Here is a 23,802-nt window from a genome sequence, read left to right on the forward strand (position 1 = left end):
GGAGCGGGCACACGTGCTGCTCCCTGCTGCCGCCACTTCCGGGGGAACGCGCGGTCTCGCGAGAAGGGGGCGTGGAGCGGCGCGCGCAGGCGCTCGAGGGCGGGTGTGCGCCGGGGGGCGGGGCCGGGCACGCCCTGAGCGCGGGAAGCGCCGTTCCCGCCACCGCCCGCCGCCGCCAGCGCCGCGATGGGCCCCGGCCGGCAGCCGCCCGACAAAGCCAATTCACTGCTGGGCGGAAAGTTTCAGTAAACGTTTATTTGAAGCTTTGTCACAATGGCACAGCTGAGGTGTGAAACCCGCCTACAAACACTCCGCGACGTCGCACATCGATCGGGCGGTCAGGGAAGTCATAAATAAAGGCAGGTGTAAAAAATAACTCTGATATATTTGTAACTACTTTTAACGATATTATCAGCAGAATCTAGTATTTCCCTACGGATCACACACGTCAAAAGCATACACACACATCATCTCTTCGGACCGAAGTATTTTTTACATGAACACCGTTGTGCAAACACCATCATCTCAAGTCTGACGTACAAAACGGGATGTGGAACCACCACTGCCAGCGCTAGCGCAGCGAATACCGCTTCCGAGTAACAGGAGAAGATCAACCTCGACATGTACTGTCATCACAGTTCGACGGAATTACCCAGAAAGTTTAAAATACATGCGGATACAATAAAACCTTTTATTTTTCCAACCCAGACAAAGAGAACTTATTGGTCATTTACGTCATTAGCTGCCAAATGCGGATCAGTACGTGAGGCAAATCACACTGAAAAAAACTTCTACACCATCGAAGAGCGAAGATTGACACTGGTCTATTTTCCACACGAACGATGCAATGAGTCTTGAGAAGCGAATCACAGCTGGAAGGACGCACTACTAAGTACAGCACTGAATTACACCGGAGTTTATACACGGCACTCTGACACCCAATACCACTTTTAAAAGCGTTAACACCCCGAACACAACAGGTCGGTTATCTATAGGCGAGGAGTGTACTTCCAACGAAATTGCTACCCATGTTAGTTTTGCAAAAACGTGAATGTATTGAAAATACTACAGTAGTTTCAAATATTATGTCTTAAAGTATGAAGTTTAAAAACACTTACGATCCTACCAGGATTTCTGATAGAGGACAGGCTGAAGCCCGTCTTACAGGGTTACGTCAGCCGGTGACGCAGCAGCCGCCGCAGACAGAAGGTCGGTGGCTCGGCCCGTGGGAGGGGGGCACAGGCGGGGAGCGTCACCCCATGTCACCTGTGCCGTGTTGCTCCGACGCGGAGGGCAGCAGATGTAGAGGAGCGCAGAGACGCTGCCGCCTGCCCCCGAGGGAGCCGAAGCCCTCGGAGCAAAGGGCCGGCAGCAGCCAGATTTGGGGTTTAGCCCCATTTCTGCCACCGACTGGAGCAAGTGTGTCCCATCCCGTGTCCGGGTTTATCCGCAGGGGACAAGGCGACACCTGCACGTCCCTGCGAACTCGTATGAGCTGCTCCTAGCAATGGCAATAGAAAAGCAGTGCAGCCACTGTCACTGGAACCAGTTCTACAAAACAGCAAAAACCTCCATGGCAAACTAGATGACTCGGTATGGAAAATATTTGTAAAAGGTATTTACAAAAGTTGAAAGAGATTAAATACAATACCACATTCATGTCCCAAAAGCGCTTTCACTACAGTGCATGATTAAAAATACAGAGCATTTTTAAAGTGTATATATATATATTGAAGATTAGATTGTGCTTTAAAAAAACCCAAACATTACTTTTGAATTTAACTACCGTGAAAACTGAGTGCCGGGAAAAATACTGATTAAAAATATCCAATTTTATATATACCGCTTTTCACGTAACATTTTGCTATACATGGGATGCAAGTAAATATAAAAATACTTTTTTTCCAAGCAGCAGGATGATCAAAATTAAGAGTATTAATATAGGAGGGCTGATTTTACAAAACTAAGATGAACGATTAGAGCGAGACAGGGAGAAACTACAATCCAAATTAGCTTTTATATAGTATTTTAAAAGAAATCTTTATCATAGACAACTCTAGATATATAAACCATTCGGTATCTTTACCTTTAACATTAAATACGGATTACATAAAATACAATCTTTGCAAAACTGACTCATGCACACAGTCCTACGGAAGTCGACAGAGCCGCTTACACGAGCAAGGTTTGCAGGCTTTGGTCCTCAGGCCTCAAATTTAGCAAAACGCGTAAAGACCTGACAAGCTTTGCTAACCAATTCCTAATTTCCAGGTGGGTGTTTTAGCCCAGTCCTCTGTGCACAACAGTATGGAAAACTGAGTTTACAGGGAAGACTGTAATACTATGGAAAAAGAGCTGTAAAAAGGAATATACAGCAATTTACATTTTCAGCTTTGCAAAGCGGACTGTTTGTTGCCATAGCACTTATCTGTTCACGGGAAGGATTTTAAGTTATGAAAAGCAGTTACTTTGCAACTCCAAATATGCATTTCTTGAAAAATGGGGCGTGAAGGGATTTACAGGTGACATAAAAAATTTAAATGGATTACAACAGTGCCAGCTGCATATGAACTTCAACCACGTTGAACTTAAGTGATCACAGTCTGGAGTAAAGGCCATTAACATGGAGTTTAAAATAATCCCTCATGTCAATGTCACATACGGACCAAAAGAGGTTTGGCAGGTAACATGCATTTTAAGGAGAGCATCAAGCTTCAGCGTCAAGAGAAAAATAAATTCACCCCCCAGTTACATTCAGTTAGGCGTCACACCCAACAAACGCTCTACCCAATGAAATAAGAAGCCCAAGACCAAGCGCCCGGCTCTGCTCAGCTGCCCCAGCCCCCAGGAGCCAGCAGTGTCGGGCAAAGCAACAGCACCTACTCCTGTTTGTTCCCCTTTTTCGCCGGTCCCTATCACAGACCAATTTTTGTTACTTTTTTTTTTTTTTTCTTTACTTGTTTGTTTAGTCATTATGGAATAGGTGGTTCATCAGCTGTGGTCCATTTTACCTCTGGTGGGTTTGATACTGTGCTCATCACTATGGTTCAGACGCTTCCCCTCCCTCCCCCTTTTTATATCCTCGGATCCTGTAGGTTACCAAGCGGCACCACTTATCCGACTTTCTTCCCTGAGGTTCCCTTTGTTTCAATGCATTTCAGCAAACCTTACAAAGCCAGTGATGGTCTACCAAGCTAATCAATTCTAAGGTTACAAATACATAGAATCCTTCAAAAAAAAATTGCTTCAAAGCTCCTGTGACTCAAATACAGCCGTTCAATACACCCTTCTCATAAGGTGACCCACTTTCCCCCAAACCCAGTATAGTGAGGACACAGACTTCAAGCAAAAAGCTCCTATAAAACTATTACAATTTTAGAAAAAGATCCAGATCTTCCTGAAGATAATTTATTGCCGCTTATTGGTCCTGAGAAAGCTCTAAGCAACAATATATTTGCAAGAGTTTTAACTGCTGCCTCTTTTGAGAAAGTACATGGGTCCTGAGATTAAAAAACATGTTTCATTCTATGCACTTATGCTTGGCAAATGCTTAACTGTGAAGATCAAATATGAATTACAATTTGCCACACTACATCTCTTCCTTTTGTGTTAATTTATTAAAACAGATTTCCTTTCAGACACCAAACTAAAGTTCTCGAGATGAAATACAATGAAATAATGCCACACGTGCACTTCTCAATTCCTCATATTGGACTGGCATTTAAGGACTTCAAATTTATGAAATCTTCCTTCTCCCTTATTCCCCACCTCCTATTAAAAGCTACGGTGCAAATTTTTTGGCCTGGATACCAGAAAATTCCTCATCTGATACTCTATGAAAGGCAACTTCAAGGCAATGAAATAAGCCAACAATAAAACAAAAACATTCGCAACTTTGAAAAAAAAAAATGTGGACCCACAGCAGTTACTTCTCAATGGAAGTGTTTGGTAGCTTGAGATTATTTTTTTTTTTCTTTTTAACTTTTAAAGTCTCAAATTTGCATACGTTTAGCTCAATTTCAATATTTGAAAGACTACTCAATTTGCTTTTATAAAAACTTTACAAAAGATGTTTTTAAATGCTTGTAAAAGTAAGCGTTTCTCTACTGAGAAAATTCTAGTACTGGATAAAACTCTCTGAATATACAGCTGAATTTTTAAATGTTTGTCGTTTTTTTTTTCCTACAAGTATAATGGCTGAGTGTATAATCTAGATAAATTAGTCTTACACATGATGAAAAGTTATAACTTTGCCCACTTTTTACCATGTGACGTTTTGTTGCTTTGTAACTTCGAATGAGACAGTGCTTAGGAATTTCCTAGAGCTGGTGTACAGTGGTCTATAGGGGTTGGTTCACTGGTCACCGCCTCTGTCCAGGTTTTCAATCACCCGAGAGAGACGTATGTTCAGAAGTCTGATCTGACTATCCAGGTGGTCCATCTTCTCCTCCAGGCTGCTGTTGCTGTTTCTTCTCCAGTAAAATCCAACTGGCCCCGTCATGAAGTAGACTGCTACAACAAAGCAGAGAGGCAGGACTGCGTGCTCTGGGTCACCTTCGTACTTCTGGAGGATGTACACGCACGAGAGAGTGAAAAGGGCAACCCTTGCAATCCAGAAAAAGCGACCAAACAGCATGTGCAGGAGATAGAAGAAGAATCCAAGGAAGAGAGATAAAAACCAATAGGCAAGTAAAATGGCACCAATCAGCAGAAGAGCACGGGTCGGGTTGTTGGCAATTGCTGCTGGGCTGAAATAATGAGTCAAGTTGGAGGCTGAAAAACAAAGGAAAATTTACAGAATATTAATGAGTGCATGCCAAAGTGATAAAGGTAAAAATGCAAGTGCAGCTTCAAAGGATCATGCAGTGGGGTCATGACTGTGTTTTGTAAAATAAAGGGTAAAGCTACTTCATCTATTTCTGGATGGACCTTTCTCCTATTACTGGCTCAGCTCCAGCGATGCAATCGAATTAATTCCTTCAAAGCAGAAGTGCTAAAGGTTCTTCAAAGACAAACTACTGTAGGGCCTAAGGTTGAAGTTCATATCGAGACTAAAGATACTTGTTTGTAAAGGTGATATTCTCAACGGTCTCAATTGCACCTTTCCTTCTTCTAGTGCTCCTTTATTTCCCTGAACCGTTCCTGGCCACGTGCATCCATTTAATGACAATACCAAGAAGCCAACCATGACTTGTAATGTGTTCTACAGACATCCTGTAGATACACATACAGAAAGGGAACGGCTGGTTTTAGTCCTCTTGTTTGAAGGTACTAATAGCAAAATCAAAGCCACGTGAAGCAGACAGAGATACCACTGATGGATGTTCAATATAGCATGATAAAATGTAATTATTTTCCCGCTCAGCCTATGCTTGTAAACATTGATACGGGCTGATATAGTTCAAGAACAGGCATCACACTTACCATCAATTCCAAGAACATCTAACAAATCAGTCCATATTCTCCAGAATGTGTCCATTAATATATCCACCCCATTGACAAACCTTTCTGTCAACCTTGAGAAAAACTGAGAAATAAAATTGAAAATTAAAAAAAATAAATCCTGAATTCCTTAAACACGCTTTGAGACTTAGCAGTCATGAGTAGAATTATAATTCATGAAACAAGAACTGCAGGCTATTTTGAAGTCCTCAAGGGAAAAAAATGTAACTCTAAATGCTTTTTAACTCTGTGAATCATAAATCTACTTATTAAAACTGTCCTTATTCTAGGTATTTTGCCATGTAAATTTATACATTGGCAGGATTTAAAAATGCACTTTATTAGCTTTACCACTGTTCTGAAGTTTAAAGAAGAGCCTATTACTAGCAATGGACACTGGTAAAGCAAAGCAGAGATTTATCTTCAATGAGCAACTGAGAGATGTCCCTGGCATCACCCCCAAATGTCTCAAATGCATTTACAGGTCAATTTAACAGTATTATTTGTTCCTGCTGGCTGAGGAAAGAAGGATCAGAGGAACGTATAGGTCCATCTGCCTGCACACTTGATATCCTGCAAGTTCATATCTGGCCCTACAGAGGATGCTCTGCTGATGCAGAGACCACGTTTCAGCCGGAGGGCTCCTCGCCGACAGCGGTCCTCCCCCACCTGAAACAACCTTTATTTAGAGATTTCTTTTTTTTTTTTTTTTTTTTTTTTTTTTTGGCGTTCGCTCCACATCAAGCCTCGCCTCCTGTTTTCTTCCCCAAAAAGCAACGTTCCCGCACAGGGGACGAGGCCGCCGCGGGTCCAGCGGGAACAGGGACGGCCTCCCGGGGGGGCTCTGCCTCACAGAACCGCCCGGTCACCCCCCGGGAGGAAAAGGAAGGGAAGGAGAACGGGGAAGGGGAACGGGGATGGGAGGAGGAAGGTGAGGGAAAGCGGCCGGCTCCTCACCTTCTGCAGGGCCCGCACGTTGTCCTCGCCGAAGAGGCCGCTGACGCCTTGGTAGAGGCCGCTGGCAGCTCGGCGGAAACTGTTTTGTTTTTCGGCTCCCCGGCTGCGGGCTGCCCAAACGCCGGGTCCCGCCATACCCCCCAGCAGCAAAGCGGCCAAGAGGAACAGCCACAGCGCCGGCAGCCGCCCCGCCGCCATGGCCGCCCGCGCCCGGCAGCGCCGCCCGCCGTTATGGCGCCGCCTAGCGGGCGCGACGCAAACCTCCCGGAGCCGGGGGGGGGGGGGGGGGGGCGGTGCGGGGGGGGGCGGTGCACTCGCAGAGTGCACCGCCACCCCCCCGCACCGCCTCCCCCCCCCCCCCCCCCCCCCCGGCCAAGCGTCTTTTTTAAACTTCATAACAATGGCAACGCTTACAAAGCGCGCCTTTAAATCCCGCCAACGTATAAATTTACGTGCCAAAACACCCAGAATAAGGACAAGCGTAATAAGTACATTTATGACCGGCAGAGCTAAAAAAGCGCGTAGAGTTATATTTATTCCCCGCTCCCCCCTCCCCGAGGACTTCAAAATAGCCTGCCGTGCTTGTTTCGTGAATTATAATTCCGCTCGTGACTGCTAAGTCTCAAAGGGTGTTTAAGGAACTGAGGATTTTTATTTTTTTTTTTTAAATTTTCAATTTTATTTGTCAGTTTTTCTCAATTTAAACTGAAAGAGGGGAGATTCAGACTGGATAGGATGAAGGCGTTATTTACAATGAGGGTGGTCCCGTCCAACGCGACCTTGAATGTTTCCAGGCATGGGGCATCAACCACCTCAACTGTTCCAGGGTTTCACCACCCTCATTGTAAAAAATTCCTTCCTTATATCTAGTCTAAATCTCCCCTCTTTTAGTTTAAAACCATTACTCCCTTAAAACCATTATCTTTCAGTTTTAAACCGTTCCCCCTCGTCCTGTCGCTCCACTCCCTGATAAAGATCCCTTCCCGTCTCTCCTGGAGCCCCTTTAGGGCCCGGAAGGGGCTCTAAGGTCTCCCTGGAGCCTTCTCCAGGCTGAACACCCCCAACTCTCTCAGCCCGTCCTCACAACGGAGGGGCTCCAGACCTTGGAGCATCTTTGTGGCCTCCCCTGGCCTCCCCTGGACCCGCTCCAACAGGTGCATGCCTTTCCTATACTGACCCATCCCAATATTTAATCTCTTCTGGTATTTGACCTGTCATGGTACTAAACCTGTTCCAGGCTAAATTTTATATTTAATAATCCACCTGACAATTTTTTTTCCCCCTACTATCTAATCAGGGTTTCCCCTGTCTCAATGGAGGGCCGTTGACCCTCCTGCTGTCAGCATCTACCTCCAAGAAGGTTCTGGCTCTGTTGTCCCTGCACCCTCCGCTCAGGTAGATGTAGGCAGAGATCAGGTCTTGCCTTTGCCCTCTCCGAGCACTCTCGGGCACCCTGTGCTCCGGACCCCTGCACTGCTCAGTGGCTTCCGTTGGACTTGCTCCAGTATCAATACCCTTCTTGCAGCGTGGAGCCCAAACCTGGGCACGCTACTCCAGATGTGGTCTTGGAAGGGCCAAACCGAGGGGAAGGATCACGTCCCTTGACCTGCTGGCTACGCTCTCGCTAACACAGCCCAGGATGCTGTTGGCCTTCTTCACTGCAAGGGTGCGTTGCTGACTCATGATCAACTTCTTGGCCCCAGATCCTCTCCCGCAGAGCTTTTCAACTATTCAGCTGTCTATTTGGGCTCTCAAGACCCATCACAATCTTCACAGAGCACACAGCGAGCTCCTTTCCTGTGTGGGTACCCCTCTCTGAGGAGATCCCCAGGTGCAATCCCCAAATGACAGAGGGAATATAGAAGTCTAATGTCAAAAAATGACATCTGTTCAGTACACTCTCAACTTCAGGTCGAGGGATTCTGAAGGACTCTTGTGTCTTTACCCTTGAGAAACTCTGACTGAGATGTGTATGTCAAAATTCAGCACGCTTAATGGTGCAACACCCTCTTCTGACAGCTTTTATGTTGATTTTTCCAGACTAACTAGGCTAACAAAAGACCAGTTGGGAAGTATAAATTAGACAATGTTATCACCTCCTTCTGGGTAGTGAAACCCAACCAGGATGTTAGCAGAGTGAAATAAGAATCCCCGGGAGATAGAAAAGTGCTTTATTGCCTTCAGAGCACATTCTGGTTCACCGTTTATCAACAGGAGCCTCAGTTAGACAAGATAGGCACACAACGATGGCAACATAAACACAGATCCATTGGTTTGCAGTGGAGGTTCTGCACCAAGTGATGACGTGAGCTGCAGCAGAAGATGTTTGCTAAATTGCCCAACAGTAGCTTCAAGGCACGGAAGATCTGAACACCCTCCCCTGAGCTCCTGGTTGTGCTTGGGAAGGTGTAGGTGGCCCGAGACCACATCTGTGCACCACTGAGGATTGCTGCTCTGAACATTACAGCGCAGAGCTCTGCTTTTCCTGGCCCTTCCTGGGGAGTTCCCTCAGCGTGGGGCTCAGCTGGTAGCTCTTCCAGTCACTGGAATAACTTGAGGTATCTCTTTCCGATTTTATACCCTGTGTCCTTGACATTTAAACCTCGTGGCTGAGCCTAAGCCCAGTTGCTGAGTAGTTGAGTAGACATCTAGAATAGAGACATCTTTATTATGGCCTTTTTCCCCGTTTTAGTCTGGCCAAAACACTTATTTTCACATTTAGCAGAATGGCCTAGACCTTTTAGCATTAACTTATTTTTGGCCCTGAAAGGGCTGGGCCCAGATCCAGGAAGGTACTTAGGATCTTACTTGATTTCAGTAGGATATGGATGCTTTATATATTTATAAGGGGTGCTTTCATTCTCATTTAAGGGGGCCGTGAAATTGCTGGTATGTTACTACCTGTGTACATTCGGAAGTCTGTCTCATATTCTTCCAAAATGGGTTGGAAACTGATGACGAGTATTTTTGAGGGTCTTACGAGGTTTCTGCTTATCTGCCCTCAGTGTCATGCTGTGCCTTGACTCCCAGCACACAGCAAAGTGTCCGCTTCTGGGGCATTTCTTGCATGCAAAGAACCCTGCGGTACAAAACGCAACAGTAATGTAAGTAACTGTCAGGTGTATTGTCTCCTGTGCCAGTTAGAATTCTTCAATTTGCTTCCAGTTGGCATGGCCTTCTCTGTGTCCCCTTGTTTGTGGTCTGATGGGTCTTGTTTCTGACAATTTGGGGACATTCCTATTTCTCTGTGTGAGTTTCCACCATGGGATCCCCTCAAAATCACTTCTGCAAAGTGCGTGTTGTTTCTTTCCATTCGTTCTTTACAGAGGCTCCGAGGCCTATTTTAGCTGCTGCCTTTGGAGGCCTGCGCTCGGGGTTGTCCTTCACATGAGGTCAGGATAATCTGGGAATCTTCCCTGGTATTTAATTGATTTCCTGATCTGTCTCAATGAGCCTATTTCAGGTAGGTTCATCTCTCCAAATCCACAGCTCTTATGAAATTACACAGTATTTCACCTCTCTCGTTTAAATAAATGAAATTGCGTCTGCTCAAAGAATACATTGCATCATGGCATGAAATATTGATTTCAACCACAGTGAACTTTTTAATTAGGACAACTGTGAGGTTTCTAGAAAGATCATCTGATGAGGGTCTCACTGTACAGAAGAAGCATGAGCGTACTTCTCTGTTTCCTGGTCTGAACTAGAAACTGTGTAAGATGTCTTAGTCATGTATAGGGATTTAACAACAATCTGAACAGTATTTAGAATAAATTGGGGACTTCTAGGTGTCAAAGTTTTAGCAGATCATAGAGTTCTCTCTTTTTAAATCCTATTTTTTGCTGGAAAAATGGCATAGACTTAAAGAAAACCAACTGGTGTTACTCTGGACCAGCCCTTAACTTCACTGACCCTTATTTTCCTGTCTTTACTTCATCTCACAGCCTCAATTTGTCATAGCTGATTTCTTGTCGTTGTAGGCCTTTTCACATTTTTCTGCTAACTCTGTGAGGCTTTCCTTGCAATGTGTCACTGCTTCTTTTCTTCTTTTTCTTTTTCTCTTTTCCTTTTCTTTCTTCTTCCCTTTCTGTAAATGCTTTTGACTTTGATTCTGGTCACTTGTACTCCTGACACCATGTAGAGGTTGCAGAGATCATGGATGTCGAATGAACCAGAAGTTTCTCATTCTTATGCAGACATTAACCAGGCGGTAGCCACTCCAAATATAGCATTTTTAGAAAACCTTACAAAATCTTTAGATTTCCTAAACCAGGTGTTGGATCAATGGATCATGGTCAGGCCTCAGCACACTCCACAGATTACCGTGAGGTATTATTACGAAACTTTTATCTGACAGGTCCACAGATTTCATCACTCCTTTTAATTTCACAGGCAGACTACAGATCAGTTACCTCATAGACCACAAATGAGGTAGTGCCATCATTATTACTGTTAGTTGGTTCTGAAGCATCTTTTGAAAGGCCCCTAATCTAATCTAAAGCAGAAAACATGATTTAACTTTTAACCTATTATTACTATTAGTAGCTATAAAGCAAGGCTTAAAAAAGATTTGAAAATGGCCAATTCCAGTTAATCTTACTCAGGCAATTTTCCTCCAGCTATCCCAATCTAGACTCCAAACTATTTTTAGTAGTCACTGCAGTGGTCTTAATGCCCATTTTCTTGCTAAAGGCTTGATTAATTTTCCTTCTTCCCATTTTTCCAAAGTCACTTTTGAAAGAAGAAAAAAAAACAGCTTGGATGAGGAAAAACTGGAATGAGGGCAAGGGAAATGGAAGCATAACGATTCTAAATAAGGATGAAATAGCAAAACTGCTGTCAATAAAATGAGAAGGTCTGACAGGCTTTCCTAAAAGCCCAAGTTTTATTACCAAATCCCCAGGGTGCCTCTTCCTGCTTGAACAGCAAGTGGGTCAGCCCCTTTTTAAATTATTTCAGCTCAGCGAGAGGATTTTTTTTTGGGGTCCCTTCTCAGGTGATTTGGCTGCGCGTTTTCTTTTTTAGATGCACAGGTTGGTTTGGGTGGAGGAAAGCTGACGGTTTGATGCTGCTTTTTTACCTTAAAAACGGTTAATATTGGGGTCGCCGAGGCGCCGGCACGGACTCGCCTCAGCGCTAAGGGGAATCACGGCGGGACCCCACCCCCTCCGGCCGGGCCGCATGAGAGCTCCCCCCCGATTGGGCACGCCTCCTCCTATCCGGCCGCTCATTGGTCGACACGAGAAGAGGCCTTTAGAAACCCCCTCTCCGATTGGCTCTTCACGGTGTCAGCTCTTCATCCGTCAGCCGAGCCCTGAGGAAAGCGCGCTCTGGGCTGATGTGGGGCCAGGCGCCCGGTAGCCAATCAGACGCGCCGGCGTCGCGGCCTCCGCGCGCCGCGCGGGATCCGTCCGCAGCGCGGGGCCGCCCGTTCGCGCCGCGCCCGAGGGGCGGCGGCCGTTGGCGGCGGGGAGCGGTGGCCCCGCGGGGGGTGGCCTCGGCCCGGGGCCGGGTGGAACGGGGGTGAGGTAAAAATGGGACATTTATGGGTTTGCTGCCTGTGGTGGTTTGTTTTGCCCACCGCAGGCGGCTGTACCGGTGAAGCGCACCGGGCACGGGAGCTCCCTTATCGCTGTTTCACGCCTCGGCTGGCCCCTCGGCGCCGCTGCCAAGGCAAAGGGAGGCGCGGAAAAGCGGATGGCGTGTCTCGATTCCACCCCCTGTCTCTGCGGACCTTCTTCCAGAGAAAGTTATATAAAAACATGCGAGATGTAAGGTCTTTCTTGAGGCAAATAAAAATGGTTCAAATCACGTTGCCTGTAAATTTCATAAAGCAGTTGTGTTCCAGTAGCACAAAAGTCTGAAATTTATGGGAGGTATAATACTATTTACTACATATAGAATCATAGAATGGTTTGGGTTAGAAGACACCTTAAAGCTCACCCAGTGCCACCCCCTGCCCTGGGCAGGGACACCTCCCACCAGCCCAGGTTGCTCCAAGCCCCGTCCAACCTGGCCTTGAACCCCTCCAGGGATGGGGCAGCCACAGCTTCTCTGGGCAGCCTGGGCCAGGGGCTCACCGCCCTCACAGCAAAGAATTTCTTCCCGATATCTAATCTAAATCTCCCCTCTTTCAGTTTAAAGCTGTTCCCTCTTGTCCTACGGCTCCACTCCCTGATAAAGATCCCTCCCCATCTCTCCTGGAGCCCCTTTAGGGACTGGAAGGGGCTCCAAGGTCTCCCTGGAGCCTTCTCCAGGCTGAACCCCCCCAGCTCTCTCAGCCCGTCCTCACAGCAGAGGGGCTCTAACCCTCGCATCATACATTTTACTTTCATATTTACACTGCACACCTGTACAATTTACCATCGAATCCGTATTTTTCTGACGCCTCTATGAATTAGAAGGGAAATGGTGACCTTGAGAGTACCACTTACATAAGCAGCGTGCACACACGGGGACTCGTGCCTTGCTGTGGAGTACCTCATGGCCCCCGCGCCTCGCCTAAACCCGCCTGTCGCGACATGGCGATTGCCAGCCGGAGAAAGCCCTCCCGCTTTGAAATTAAGAGAAGCTCGCCGGTTTTAACCCGCGGTGCCGAGAGCCCCACAGAGGCGTATACCCGGGGCAGCCGGGTTGTGGCGGAGGCCGCGGCCGCCGCGGGGCTCCCGTCAGGGCGGAGACCAGGGGGCTGAGGGGGGGCTGCCCCGCGGGTCGCTTGGCGGGGGGTCCCTGAGGGGAGACCCCGCCGGGACGGGCCTCCATCCATTCATCGTTCGTTCATTCATTCATTCATTCCTCATTCCCTCGGTTCTCCCGAGGGGGGCGGCGGGGGATGCCTCCCCCCGCTCTGCGGCCGGCGGGGGCGGGGCGGGGCGGGGCGGCCCCTCCCTCCCCGGCCGCCCTCTCGGCGGCACTCTTTTCTCTCCGGCGGAAGGTTACGGGGTGAGGCAACGGTGAAGGGCTGAGCGAACCTTAAAGGGCTGCGCGCGGAGGAGGGGCCCCGTAGTCGGGGCTGAGGCGCCGCGGGAGGCGGGTGTCGGACGGGCGCCTCGCGGCAGGGACGGCCGCTCGCCTCGATCGTTTGTCGTTGTCGCCGCTATGTCCCGCGAGCCCGAGATCATGGAGTCGCAGGTGATGTGGGAGCCCGACTCGAAGCGCAACACCCACATGGACCGGTTCCGCGCCGCCGTATCCAGCAGCTGCGGGCTCCGCCTGGGTGAGCGCCGCGCCGGGGCGGGCGGGGAGGCCCTCTGGCTGCGCTGGAGGTTGGCGGGGCTCTGCTTCCCCGGGGCTGGCATTACCGCGTCCGTCCGCCCGCCCCTGTCCCAGAGAGGTGCCCGCGGGGTGCTCTGGCACCCCCCGTGGCCTGCGGGGACGGAGTGGTCGGGGCTGCCGGCGTGATGCTCTGCCTGATGCAGAGGCCTCTGGTGCAGCATCTCGCGTAACGTGAAGGTACGCGCTGCTGGAAATGCAAACAGCCTTATCGGTTATTGGTGCTGCTGCTGGATGTCAGCCCAGGCGGCGCCGGCGTTGGTACCTGCTGTGTGCTCCTGACCGCCCCTGTCCGCGGCCGAGGTCTGGCCTGCGGGGGTTCCCGGGGAGAGCAGCGCTGAAGGGACTTGGGGCTTTAAGGGGGTGTGGGAAGGAGAAATCACTGCCATCGTGGCTATGAGGTTAAGGTAAGCCTTAACACGGTGCTTTAACAACGTTAAAGGCTGTGCTTGTAATCTCATCTTTAATTTTGAAGAGTATATCTTTGTAACTCTGAAGTATGCTGGGTAGTAAAAGGTGATGCATAAGTTAGTTCAGTGGTGGAAGCTAAGGTCTTTTGCTGTGCATCTGCCAAAGCTCTTGAACTTCAAGCTCTACTTCATGGTCATTCAGAATACCATGGTCATGCCTATATGGCTGTGAATAGGTGTGCAGTCCTTTGAGTTTGGATTTAGCTTTGAATTTAGCCCTACTTTGAGCAGGGGGTTGGACCTCCAGAGGTGTCTCTCATCCCAGATTATTCTGTTTCTCAATGACTGCTGACCGCAGGTGTCAGGAGTCAGTGGTGCCGGCTGTGTGGGCTCATTCACATCATGAACCAGGTGGACTTCAGTGTGTGTGTGTGGGTCAAACCCTCCAGTTCTGACTAGCTTGTCTTATGCTCCCTGTTCTCCCTGAGTATTCGGGGCCCAGGTTGCTTGTGTAGCTTTTCTGTAATCATTTGTCTGGGGGATGGAGGGAGTAGTTTTGGCAAGTGGCCTGGCAAGTTTGTCAGTCTGATATAAACGTCTGTGGTATAAGCAGAGATATTCTGGAGTAGTAGCAATGTATCTAGTGCTTCTAGCAGTTCATGTCTGGAAAACAATTGTGCATCTTGATTGGGAACTTAATATGTAGGCAAGGCAGGTCATTAATTTGACTGATGGGGGTTTTCCATTTGAACACAAATTTATAGGGTTTAACTTCCTTGCTATATAGGAAGCAAGTTACTACCAGATTTTAGCTCACTTCTGAGGAGAAATGTCATATAACTGGTACTCACATGATCAATATTGAATGCAATTTTGGGTGTGCTGCCCTTGGTTATGGCTGTAACAACAAGAACTCTTTTCACCCCATTTTGAAGTGGCTATCTCCAGTTAAAAGTGAATTCCTGTGCATATATAGAAACCTTTGTCAGCTTCCATTAAATTTGAACTAATGTTCATTGGTCTACATGCTATTCAACAACTAAGAATGGATTCTTTATGTAACATCAAGATGTGGACTGACTGAGGAGAGCTAAGGGCAATAAAACCCTTTAAACAGCATGGTTCTGTCCAACCCTGAAGATACAGTAGTGAGATGCAATGTTTAATTGCTGGAATAACAGGTCCTGAAGGAGTTACATGTGAAAGCTCATTTGGGGTCAAACTGTGAAGACAAGATAGAACAAACTGTTCATATTGTAAAAAATCAAATTAGTGGTGACTTGTAGCTCTTTGCATTTATCAAATAATTAAGAGCATGTGGTACAACTGGTTTTTGGAGGAGATGTAAGCTTGAGCTTTCCTTTGGTAAAGTCTTATCCCCACACCAGATGATGTGCAATATACAGAATAGTGAAGAGTAACTTGAGTGGAGTATTAAAAAGTGTACGTAGGAGGCTGAGATTGGGGCAATATGTAGGCAAAAGTTGAGTTATGGAGAGGAGTCTTTGCCTTTGCTTCTACTATGTCAGTAATACCTAGAGGGTAATATCCCATGGATGGAAAAGATTGCGTGGAATAAGATGTGGAAAGGACAGACTAGGTGGGGAAACAGCTGTAGTGATCAAGTGTGAGTAACAATGTAGAGATGGTTTTGAATGTGTTTTCTCTTACAAAGCTGGAAGAGGTCTCCCTTGTAGGAAGGGGATGCAAAGATGACTTTGCAAACAATCAGATGGGTGACAGCATGCCAAACCAAAGATAATTGGAGAAAATTACTTCAGGTGTCTAGTTGAAAGCATCAAATAGGAAACACAGTTGGCAGAGCAGGAAGCTACTACTGTCATTGGTGGCAGATATTCATATTTAATTTGGCTGTTGGCACAGCTTCAGGCAGGATCGATGTGACTTGGGAATGTCACTTTTAAGCTGGTGATGAGGAATCAGTTTCAGTTAGTTATACCTAAGACTATTTTACACATTGAATTTCAGTATTTTGTTTGAATTGGTTTTTTTGGTGTGCATTCCTCAGATTACTTCATCTGTCTCACAATCATGTAAGACTTAAACTGTCTTACTTCCATGTTTACTTCCGTGTTCTTAAATGAGTTTTAAGATCTAGCTAGTAAATATCTTGTTTCACTTCATGCTGTTTTAGCATGAAAAGGTAAGTTGCAGTCTTATCTACTGAGGAATAATGCATGCTTCCTTTGTAACAGTGCTGTTGATATTACAGGTGGATAATGAGTGGATCTAATCTTCATGTTACCATGCTTTCGGAAGTCTTTGGTCCCAGACTGGAACCATACAGCAAATGTATTTTGTCAGGAAGGCTTGTTTATCTTTTGCTGTGTGAAAGCATTGTATTGATGATATACGGAGTGGAAGTGTCAGCAAGCAGGACTCTGTCCTGCTGTATAGTCTTCAGTTTCATTGATGGGGAGATGATGTTGCACAGAGTTACTAGAAAAGGTCCCTATCTCTGTGGTGGAAAATAGCTTGAACAGTCAGGTGAGATGATGCCATCTGTTCAGGTGTTCTAATTGACTATTTCTGTTGATGCCATAGTCACTTGCCTTGAAGAGAGAAGTGGTCTACTCCATGTGATCAGTTTTATCTTCCTGATTGTTTTAGCCATAAATTTTCTTTATCTGGTATATCCCTAATTGTAGTTTGTCTAAATTCCTGTAATTCTCTGCACAATGCTAATAGATATCTATTACTTCTAGCCAACTATGATGACTTATACCAGTGGTCAGTGGAATCCTACTCAGACTTCTGGGCAGAATTCTGGAAGTACAGTAACATCATATGTTCTCGCCTGTATGATGAGGTAAGTCAGTATTTACTTTAAACAGTTAAGTGCAACACAAAGGGGAGATAAACCAGTTTTATAATCAATCTTTTGACCTGTTCCTGGAACCTTTGCAAGGGATATGAAGAATCTGTCAAGTACATAGTCCTGAATTTCCTTGTATGTTGCACAGTGGTGTTCTGTTGCTGGTATGCTTTAGGACAGTGAAATCCTCAAGTTCTATTATCCTAAACAGTTCTGCTGTAATGTCCTTGTGGTCCTGTGCTCTCACATATGTTAGGAGTCCTGGCTGCTTGTGAGGAGTCTACTAATATACTGTCTTCTGCTTTAGGTTTGTGCTGGTAGAATATCCTCCTGATTTTGTAAATGCTGGCATGCAGTCAAGTTCATACTTGCGTTCCCTGAGTCAGCTTATCTGATAAGCACACCTGTTCCACTCCAGTTTTGTAGAACTAGTTGTGGAAGTCTCTGCAATCAGATGTAGGCTTGAAATATCTCTGAGGAAATGGTAGTGGTTGAATGCAATCACAGGTAGAATACCAGACCATAGCACAGTGTTGCTTTGAGATAAAGGTGACTTCGAAGCTCTTGCAAATGGAGGGCAAAGCTGGAGCCCTTGTACAGTCCTGGTGTAGGATATCAACGTCACCCTGCGGTTTGCCATCTGAGGCAGATGATGGACTAATTACTTCAAAAGCTTGATGGCGTAGGAAACTTCCTGGGACTTAGTAGAGAGAGGACTGGACTTGTTTCTTAATCCCTGGAGGCCATCTGTTCCAAGAACACCCAGAGTACTGGCAGTTCTGCAGAGGGAACTGTTAAGTTTCTTCTGTCTTACAAATTTCTGTACTGCGTGCTGTGATAGATCAAGTCTTCCTGCTGTGGAACTGCGTGCTCAGGTGTCTTAATGTGACCCACCCTTTCAAAGGGTGAATTTGGCAAGAATGTAAAGAACTAGCCTGCTTTTTGAAGTAGGTAGTTTGAAGACTGTAAACACTTAATCTTTTATTTTTTCTATAGGTGGTAGTTCAAAATCTGGCCAGGTTGTATTTGGATACTGTCTATTTTCTCTACATATTCTGTGCTGCTAGCAAGGCTATCTAAGTTCCACATGAATGTAAGTTGTCCTGAGCAAGCAGTTCAGAATAGCTGTTTTTGTACCCTTGTAACTGTACTGAGCAAGCTGGACAGTAACACTTGTTCTCTGGCCTTACAGGACTGATACTCCTGGAAATCTGTCCCTCCAGATGCCACCAATGGCTGTTGAACTGGAAGGGAAACTGAAGCAGGCAATGGTGGCCTAAAAATGGATGTTTGCTGAGGATGAGAAGCAAGAAGATGGGGATGTCTAGGAAGGCTTTAACTAGACTACTAGTGAGCTTCTAGCCCCCTGCATGCCTATTCTACAATGGTCTTGCTGTCATGCAAGGTCTTAACAGGAGAGGCAGAATCATTTGATAGACAAGTACTGCAGAAGAAGATACATGACTCGCTCTTCATGGACATTGCTGTTTGCCTCTGACTTTCCCTCAGTGTAGTGTCAGCTTCAAGGCTTTGCTGAGCCTCAAAGCTGACTTGCTGTTAGTCCTTACCATTGGTCTTGTATGTCACAGCAACTGAGCTGTTCTGTGGTAGCTAAAGAGCTGAGAAGTTTGAAGTGTCTTATGACTTGACCCCAGCTGCTTGTTGGAAGTAAGCATTATGCTTTGAGGAAAACAAAACTTTTCATGAACCAGGGTTGACTCCTTTGTTCCCAGCTGGTGAGAGAGTTGTTACTTTCAGGTCATCCTAAGAAAAAAAAAAATTAGTAGAACTTAGTAAAGGTTTTAAGTGTTTGATGTAGACATGCTCATGTCACTCTAGCAATTGATATCCATGTTAATTCTGAAAAGAACAAAGGTGCAGTATACAAAGCTATCCTGGCATGGCAGCACTGGCATTGATATGTCAAGTTACAAGTAGCTGTTGATCTCTAAATGAGACATGTAGTCTAAACTTGCTGCTTTTTGCTACAAGAAGCACCTGATGCTGTTCCTGTGGATAGGCTATGTTGAGTGTTCTGATAGTATCTGCTGTGTAGGTTTTCATGAGGCATGCTGTTTTGCTCTTCAGGTCATACAGAACATCCCATGTAGCACATATGGCAAGGATTATCTGTCTCATGGTAATGGTGAGATTCATTCTCAAAGGTATAGTCTCTGCTTAAGGTAAGCAGGAGCTCTGGGACATGATAATGCATGGTTATAGCACAACTAGCAAACCACTTCAAGGAGGGGAAATGCAGTAGAGGTGTGGACAGAGGATACTGCTAATGTGATGCTTATTTGTAGCTGCTGAGGCTTATGAAGTGGTCGCTGATGAGCTGCTGTGAAGGGCAATTGTAGAACAGGAGCTGATGGCATGGGAGTACCGGTGATACTTGGCATGTTCACCAAACGGCACAAATTGGCCTTGTATGCCTTTGTGCTGCTGTGAGATGGAGTCAAGCCATACTCATTTAATGAGGACTGCAGTCAGCAGTACTGTAGGCTGCACTTCTTTCCTTTTCCTGTAGACTTGCTGAGCGTTTGTTGGGACTGTATGAAGTGAAAGGCTTGTTGCAAAGCTCTGCATTTTTATAGACTTGCTGGAAGTGGGATCTAGCTGGGATCTTCCCCTAAATTAGCAGACCTTGAGTTTCTGTTGCTTGCTGAGAGCTTGCCTCTAAGGGAGAGATCATGTAACAAAGTACCACTACTGGAGAGATTGGGCTTAACTAGGAGGCATAGGTGTTGCCTGAGTAGAAAATAACGGAGCATCAAGTATGTGAGTCCAGCACCTTGTGCTGGTGGAGCTCTTTGAAGGGGTGTTCCACTTCAGGGAAAAATAAGGTTACATTAGATCTTGTACTAGAAAATGTTGAAAATATTCTGCTCACTTTTCTTTGAGCTAAGGAAGTTGGTAATGAGTCAGTTTTAAGAGTGGCTTCTAATTACTGCAGTAATTAATGTTGGTATAAAAAAAACCTCTGCAGCCTGAGTTGATGAATTGTGAAAGCTATAACTCAGTTCTAGCTAATTGTTATCAGCAAAGAAATATACTTGAGTTCTCATTTTAGAAAATTCATTTGAAATAAATAATAGAGAACTTCTGCAGGCGCTCTAACTTGTTTTATAAAAATTAATTTTAGGATTGCCTCCATTAATACATACACTGTGCATCTCACATCACAAAAATATTAGGTTTTCTGGAATGGGAGCTATTTTGAGCTCTATCAGGCTTTCAGAAGAGCCTTTTAGTTGGTCTGAAAGAATGCTGTTTCTGTAATGCATGTGCTGTCCATGAGAGAACCTGAGGGTATGAACTGAAGCTTTCAAAAACACAACTATAAAATAGTTTCAATTTAAAGGTTACAAAATACTTGTGCTGCTGGGCAGTTGAATCTCTAAACAGTGGCTCATTTTGGAAGAAATTTATGTAACTTTGTAGCTAATGCTAAGGGGCTCTTTACCTATCACTTGTTAAAGGTGTGGTCTTAACTGTGACTTACAAAGGGTAATTTATTACTTTGAGGATTAATTAGTTCAAGATGGGGGCAAGTTATTTCAGCTGAGCATATTTTTGACTCTTCATTGCATTTTTCAATTCTTTGCATGTCTTAGTCCTAAATGAGGAATTACTTAAGGCCTGATTGGGTTGTTGGACCTTCTTTTTAGAAAACAGCAAATCAAGGATGGTAGAAATAGGTGCTCTCACAGTTTGTAATACAATATTTGTTAGTTGTAGAGGTTAGTATCAGTACTTCTGCACTCTGAATGAAGCTGTGGTGTACTTAAATGTTTACTGAAACTTAATCCTAAGAAATAGCGAATTGGAATAAAAAGCTTGAACTTCTTAGTTATGTTTGACTATACGATTCACTTACTTAGTGTAGAGTTAATTTGAATTACCATTGTCTAAGTTCCTGATGTTGGTCTCTGTACCTTGTGACTCATGCTGGGGAAGAATGGGTACTTACACCTTCCTATGCTTTGGTTTTTTATTTTTTTTATTTACGATGGAGGCTGGAGTGTATGGCCTGGTAGAGCTGCAATATGCTGTAGCTCAGTCCCTGCTCAGGACATTCCCAGAGGCAAAATCCCAGCGTGTGCGGTGGTTTGTGCGTATCTTGTGGTCTGGATGTAGCCATAGTGGTTTGCTTCACTTGTGTGTTTAAGGCTGGTCCCACGGTAAAACTGTTGGCAAGGAACTTTTTTCTTAGTCTTGTTGTAATGATGTCTTTGCTTGTGACAGCTGAAAAACAATTAATCTTTCCAGGCCTGTAATTACAGGATCTAATGTCTGTTTGCCATCTGTAAGCAGGGAGAAATGATTCTTGCCTAATAGAGTGTATAAAGAGCTTGGAATTAATTAGCTGATTTCTGTACAATGCTCTGAAAAATAAATTATATTAGTTTTCCAGGAATGTACTGTTTTTTTTTCAGGTGATTGATACATCCAAAAGTATTGCAGATGTCCCGGAATGGTTTAAAGGTAGTCGTCTGAACTACGCAGAAAATCTTCTGAAGCACAAGGACAATGACAAGATTGCACTGTATGCAGCAAGTAAGAAAGAATTAATGGCTTGTATTTATTTATAGTTCACAGGACTAGGCCTTAAAACAGCTCTGCTTTTTATGAAGCTGTGAAATGAACTGGCTTGGGTGAGGAGAAAACAGGAAAACAAAGTCAGTAACTCTGCAGAATCTATGGTACAGCTCTGCAAAAACCAGCAAAACATGCTCTGGGAATGTAGATAACTCTAAAAAGTCTTTGGCAAACTAATTGAAGTTTTCTTAGAATGTGCTTAACTGCATCAAGGTAGTGGAGATCGTGCTGTGTTTAGCTCAAATATTGAGTGATGCTATTACTTCACATTTGTCATAAACACTATGCTTGCCTTCAGGAAGTATTTTGGCAGTGTTGCTTGATACTGTTCTTCCTATCCTTTTCCTGTGCCTTTTATTTTAGGAATACTAAGGGCTATGTGGGGCATAGGTAAGAATAGCTCTGGCTTTGGTGATACAGAAAGGAAGGACAGTTACGTGCATGGAAGACTTGGAACTTCACTTCTCTGGAACACTAATGCACAGTCTGAATTTTTTGTTATACTGGAGGAGGTTTAAGTCTAGTAAAATCTGGGTATATTCATAATGAGGATGGTAATGTTAAGACAATATTCCTATATCTGCTAACTTTGGCAACTTAAAAAAATTATTTTAATCTCTGTTAGATGGGATTAGCTTCTGCACAGGTGTGTGAACTCCTTAGGGAGTTGTGTTCTGAGCTTCCCTTTTGCTGGACCTAATCCTTATCTTAAGTCTGACCAAGTGGTGATGCTTCTTAATAGCTTAACAATAAACAATGCAGTCTTACAGTTTATTAGCAGAGAAAATTATGCAGAACTATGGATTGGTCATGTAGATACTAAAAGTCTTAGTTTCTGATTTCTGACACATGGAGATGAGTTTTTTGAATTACATGTGTGTAGTACTGTTGTTCTGATGGCTATTTAAAAACAATGTGAGACAGTAGAATCGTCTTCTGTAAGCTTACTGCTGAAGGAGAAATACTTACCAGTTGCATTTTACTGCTTAGAGGTATTGAAAGAAACCTCTCTGATCATATATATATAAAATCAACTACCAGTTCAGAGAGAATGAGAAAATCTGTGACCCAGTTTTGGTGTAGTAAAAATTGATCTCCTGAAGTCTGATAGAAATGAGGCTTGTAACAGAACACTGGCTTCAAAGTGATGAACTCATCACTTTCAAATTTTGAGATCATTAGAAAAGCTTCTTATGTATTATTTAGTGGAGGAAGAAAAAATCAATGTAGTTAAAGTACATCTTGTGCAACAACTGAAAGCCAAGCACTGATTAGTAAGTCAACTCTAGATGTAGGTAGAATTGATGTGATTGATTTGTTAATGTTAAAAGCTAAACATGCAACTTGAGAAAAAGTGGAGTTAAATACTTTCAGTTCAAATTATTGAAGGAATTATTATTGACTTCATGAATTATTTAGTTTGACATGTGATTACATTGTCCCTGTAGGTCTTGTTAGGAAGTCATGGGGTGTACCGGAGACTCACTGATTTGTGTTGCATAATAACAGGTGATGATACCAACAGGAGCAAAATTATTTTCCAGTTGAATGCTGTATCAGTCCTGGAGTGAATACACTTCTCTGCAGTGAACAGACTTCCACCTGCATTTCTCTTCATGACCTTCTGCTGTATTTAATCTTCTTAAGATCTCTTAAGTCAGAGTATTTTTTAACCCCTCACTGCCAGGTCAGAGTGGTGTTCAGGGAACCTGTGGTTAGATTAATGAGTTCACTAGGGATGATTCTGTGGGAGTAATGTGGGTGTAATAGAGCATAGGAATATTCACTTGTCACTGGCTCCCGCTATGAATCTTTTATTTGTGACTCCCTTCTCCTGGGGGCTTTAATCATGGAGCAAGATCAGAGTCCTGTTTACTGTTGTTCTATGGGAACACAGAATCTGTTAGCAGTCCCTGCTCAGCTGATGAACTACATGCTACATTTTCTGTGTCATTTTCCATCACAGCCTGCCCTTTTGCTCCATGTAGGTCTAAATTTACTGGGGCAGAAGTCTTAAGAAGGCAAAAGAGTATAACTACTGTTCCCTGATGAAGAAAATCAAATTGCTGGTAGCTGTTCAGCAAGGACCTGCTGTACCAGGCCATGCAGTACATTTTTGTTGTGATGTGCTTGGCATAGGTGTTTTCATACGAAGTGCTGGATATTGGAACCAGGACAGGCCAAATAGTTTGCAGGAGTCATGTTGAGGAAGTACAGGAAGGGACATTTAAGATGACAAACTTTGCCTTTCATAACATTTAGATTTGTTCATTTTGTTTCACG

The 23,802-nt window shown here is 44.8% G+C and overlaps 2 protein-coding genes across 2 annotated transcripts in view; one reads left to right on the forward strand and one right to left on the reverse strand.

Annotated features, from left to right (window-relative positions):
• Positions 1–235: 235 nt before the first annotated feature.
• Positions 236–6,633, reverse strand: BRI3BP (BRI3 binding protein). The gene is made up of 3 exons (XM_063351189.1): positions 6,400–6,633; positions 5,425–5,527; positions 236–4,773 (listed from the first exon to the last, which is right to left on the reverse strand). Exons 1-3 carry the CDS (start codon positions 6,595–6,597, stop codon positions 4,355–4,357), a joined length of 720 nt encoding a protein of 239 aa, XP_063207259.1. The 5' UTR covers positions 6,598–6,633; the 3' UTR covers positions 236–4,354.
• Positions 6,634–13,308: 6,675 nt separating this feature from the next.
• Positions 13,309–23,802, forward strand: part of AACS (acetoacetyl-CoA synthetase) — a 43,498-nt gene continuing 33,004 nt past the window's right edge. The window contains exons 1-3 of the mRNA XM_063351257.1: positions 13,309–13,615; positions 16,808–16,911; positions 21,357–21,477. Coding sequence (XP_063207327.1) covers positions 13,498–13,615; positions 16,808–16,911; positions 21,357–21,477 — 343 coding nt within the window. The 5' untranslated portion in view covers positions 13,309–13,497. The remainder of the gene's footprint in view (positions 13,616–16,807; positions 16,912–21,356; positions 21,478–23,802) is intronic.

This window comes from Chroicocephalus ridibundus, chromosome 13 (assembly GCF_963924245.1).
Source record: "Chroicocephalus ridibundus chromosome 13, bChrRid1.1, whole genome shotgun sequence".
In the NCBI taxonomy this organism is placed as follows: domain Eukaryota; kingdom Metazoa; phylum Chordata; class Aves; order Charadriiformes; family Laridae; genus Chroicocephalus; species Chroicocephalus ridibundus.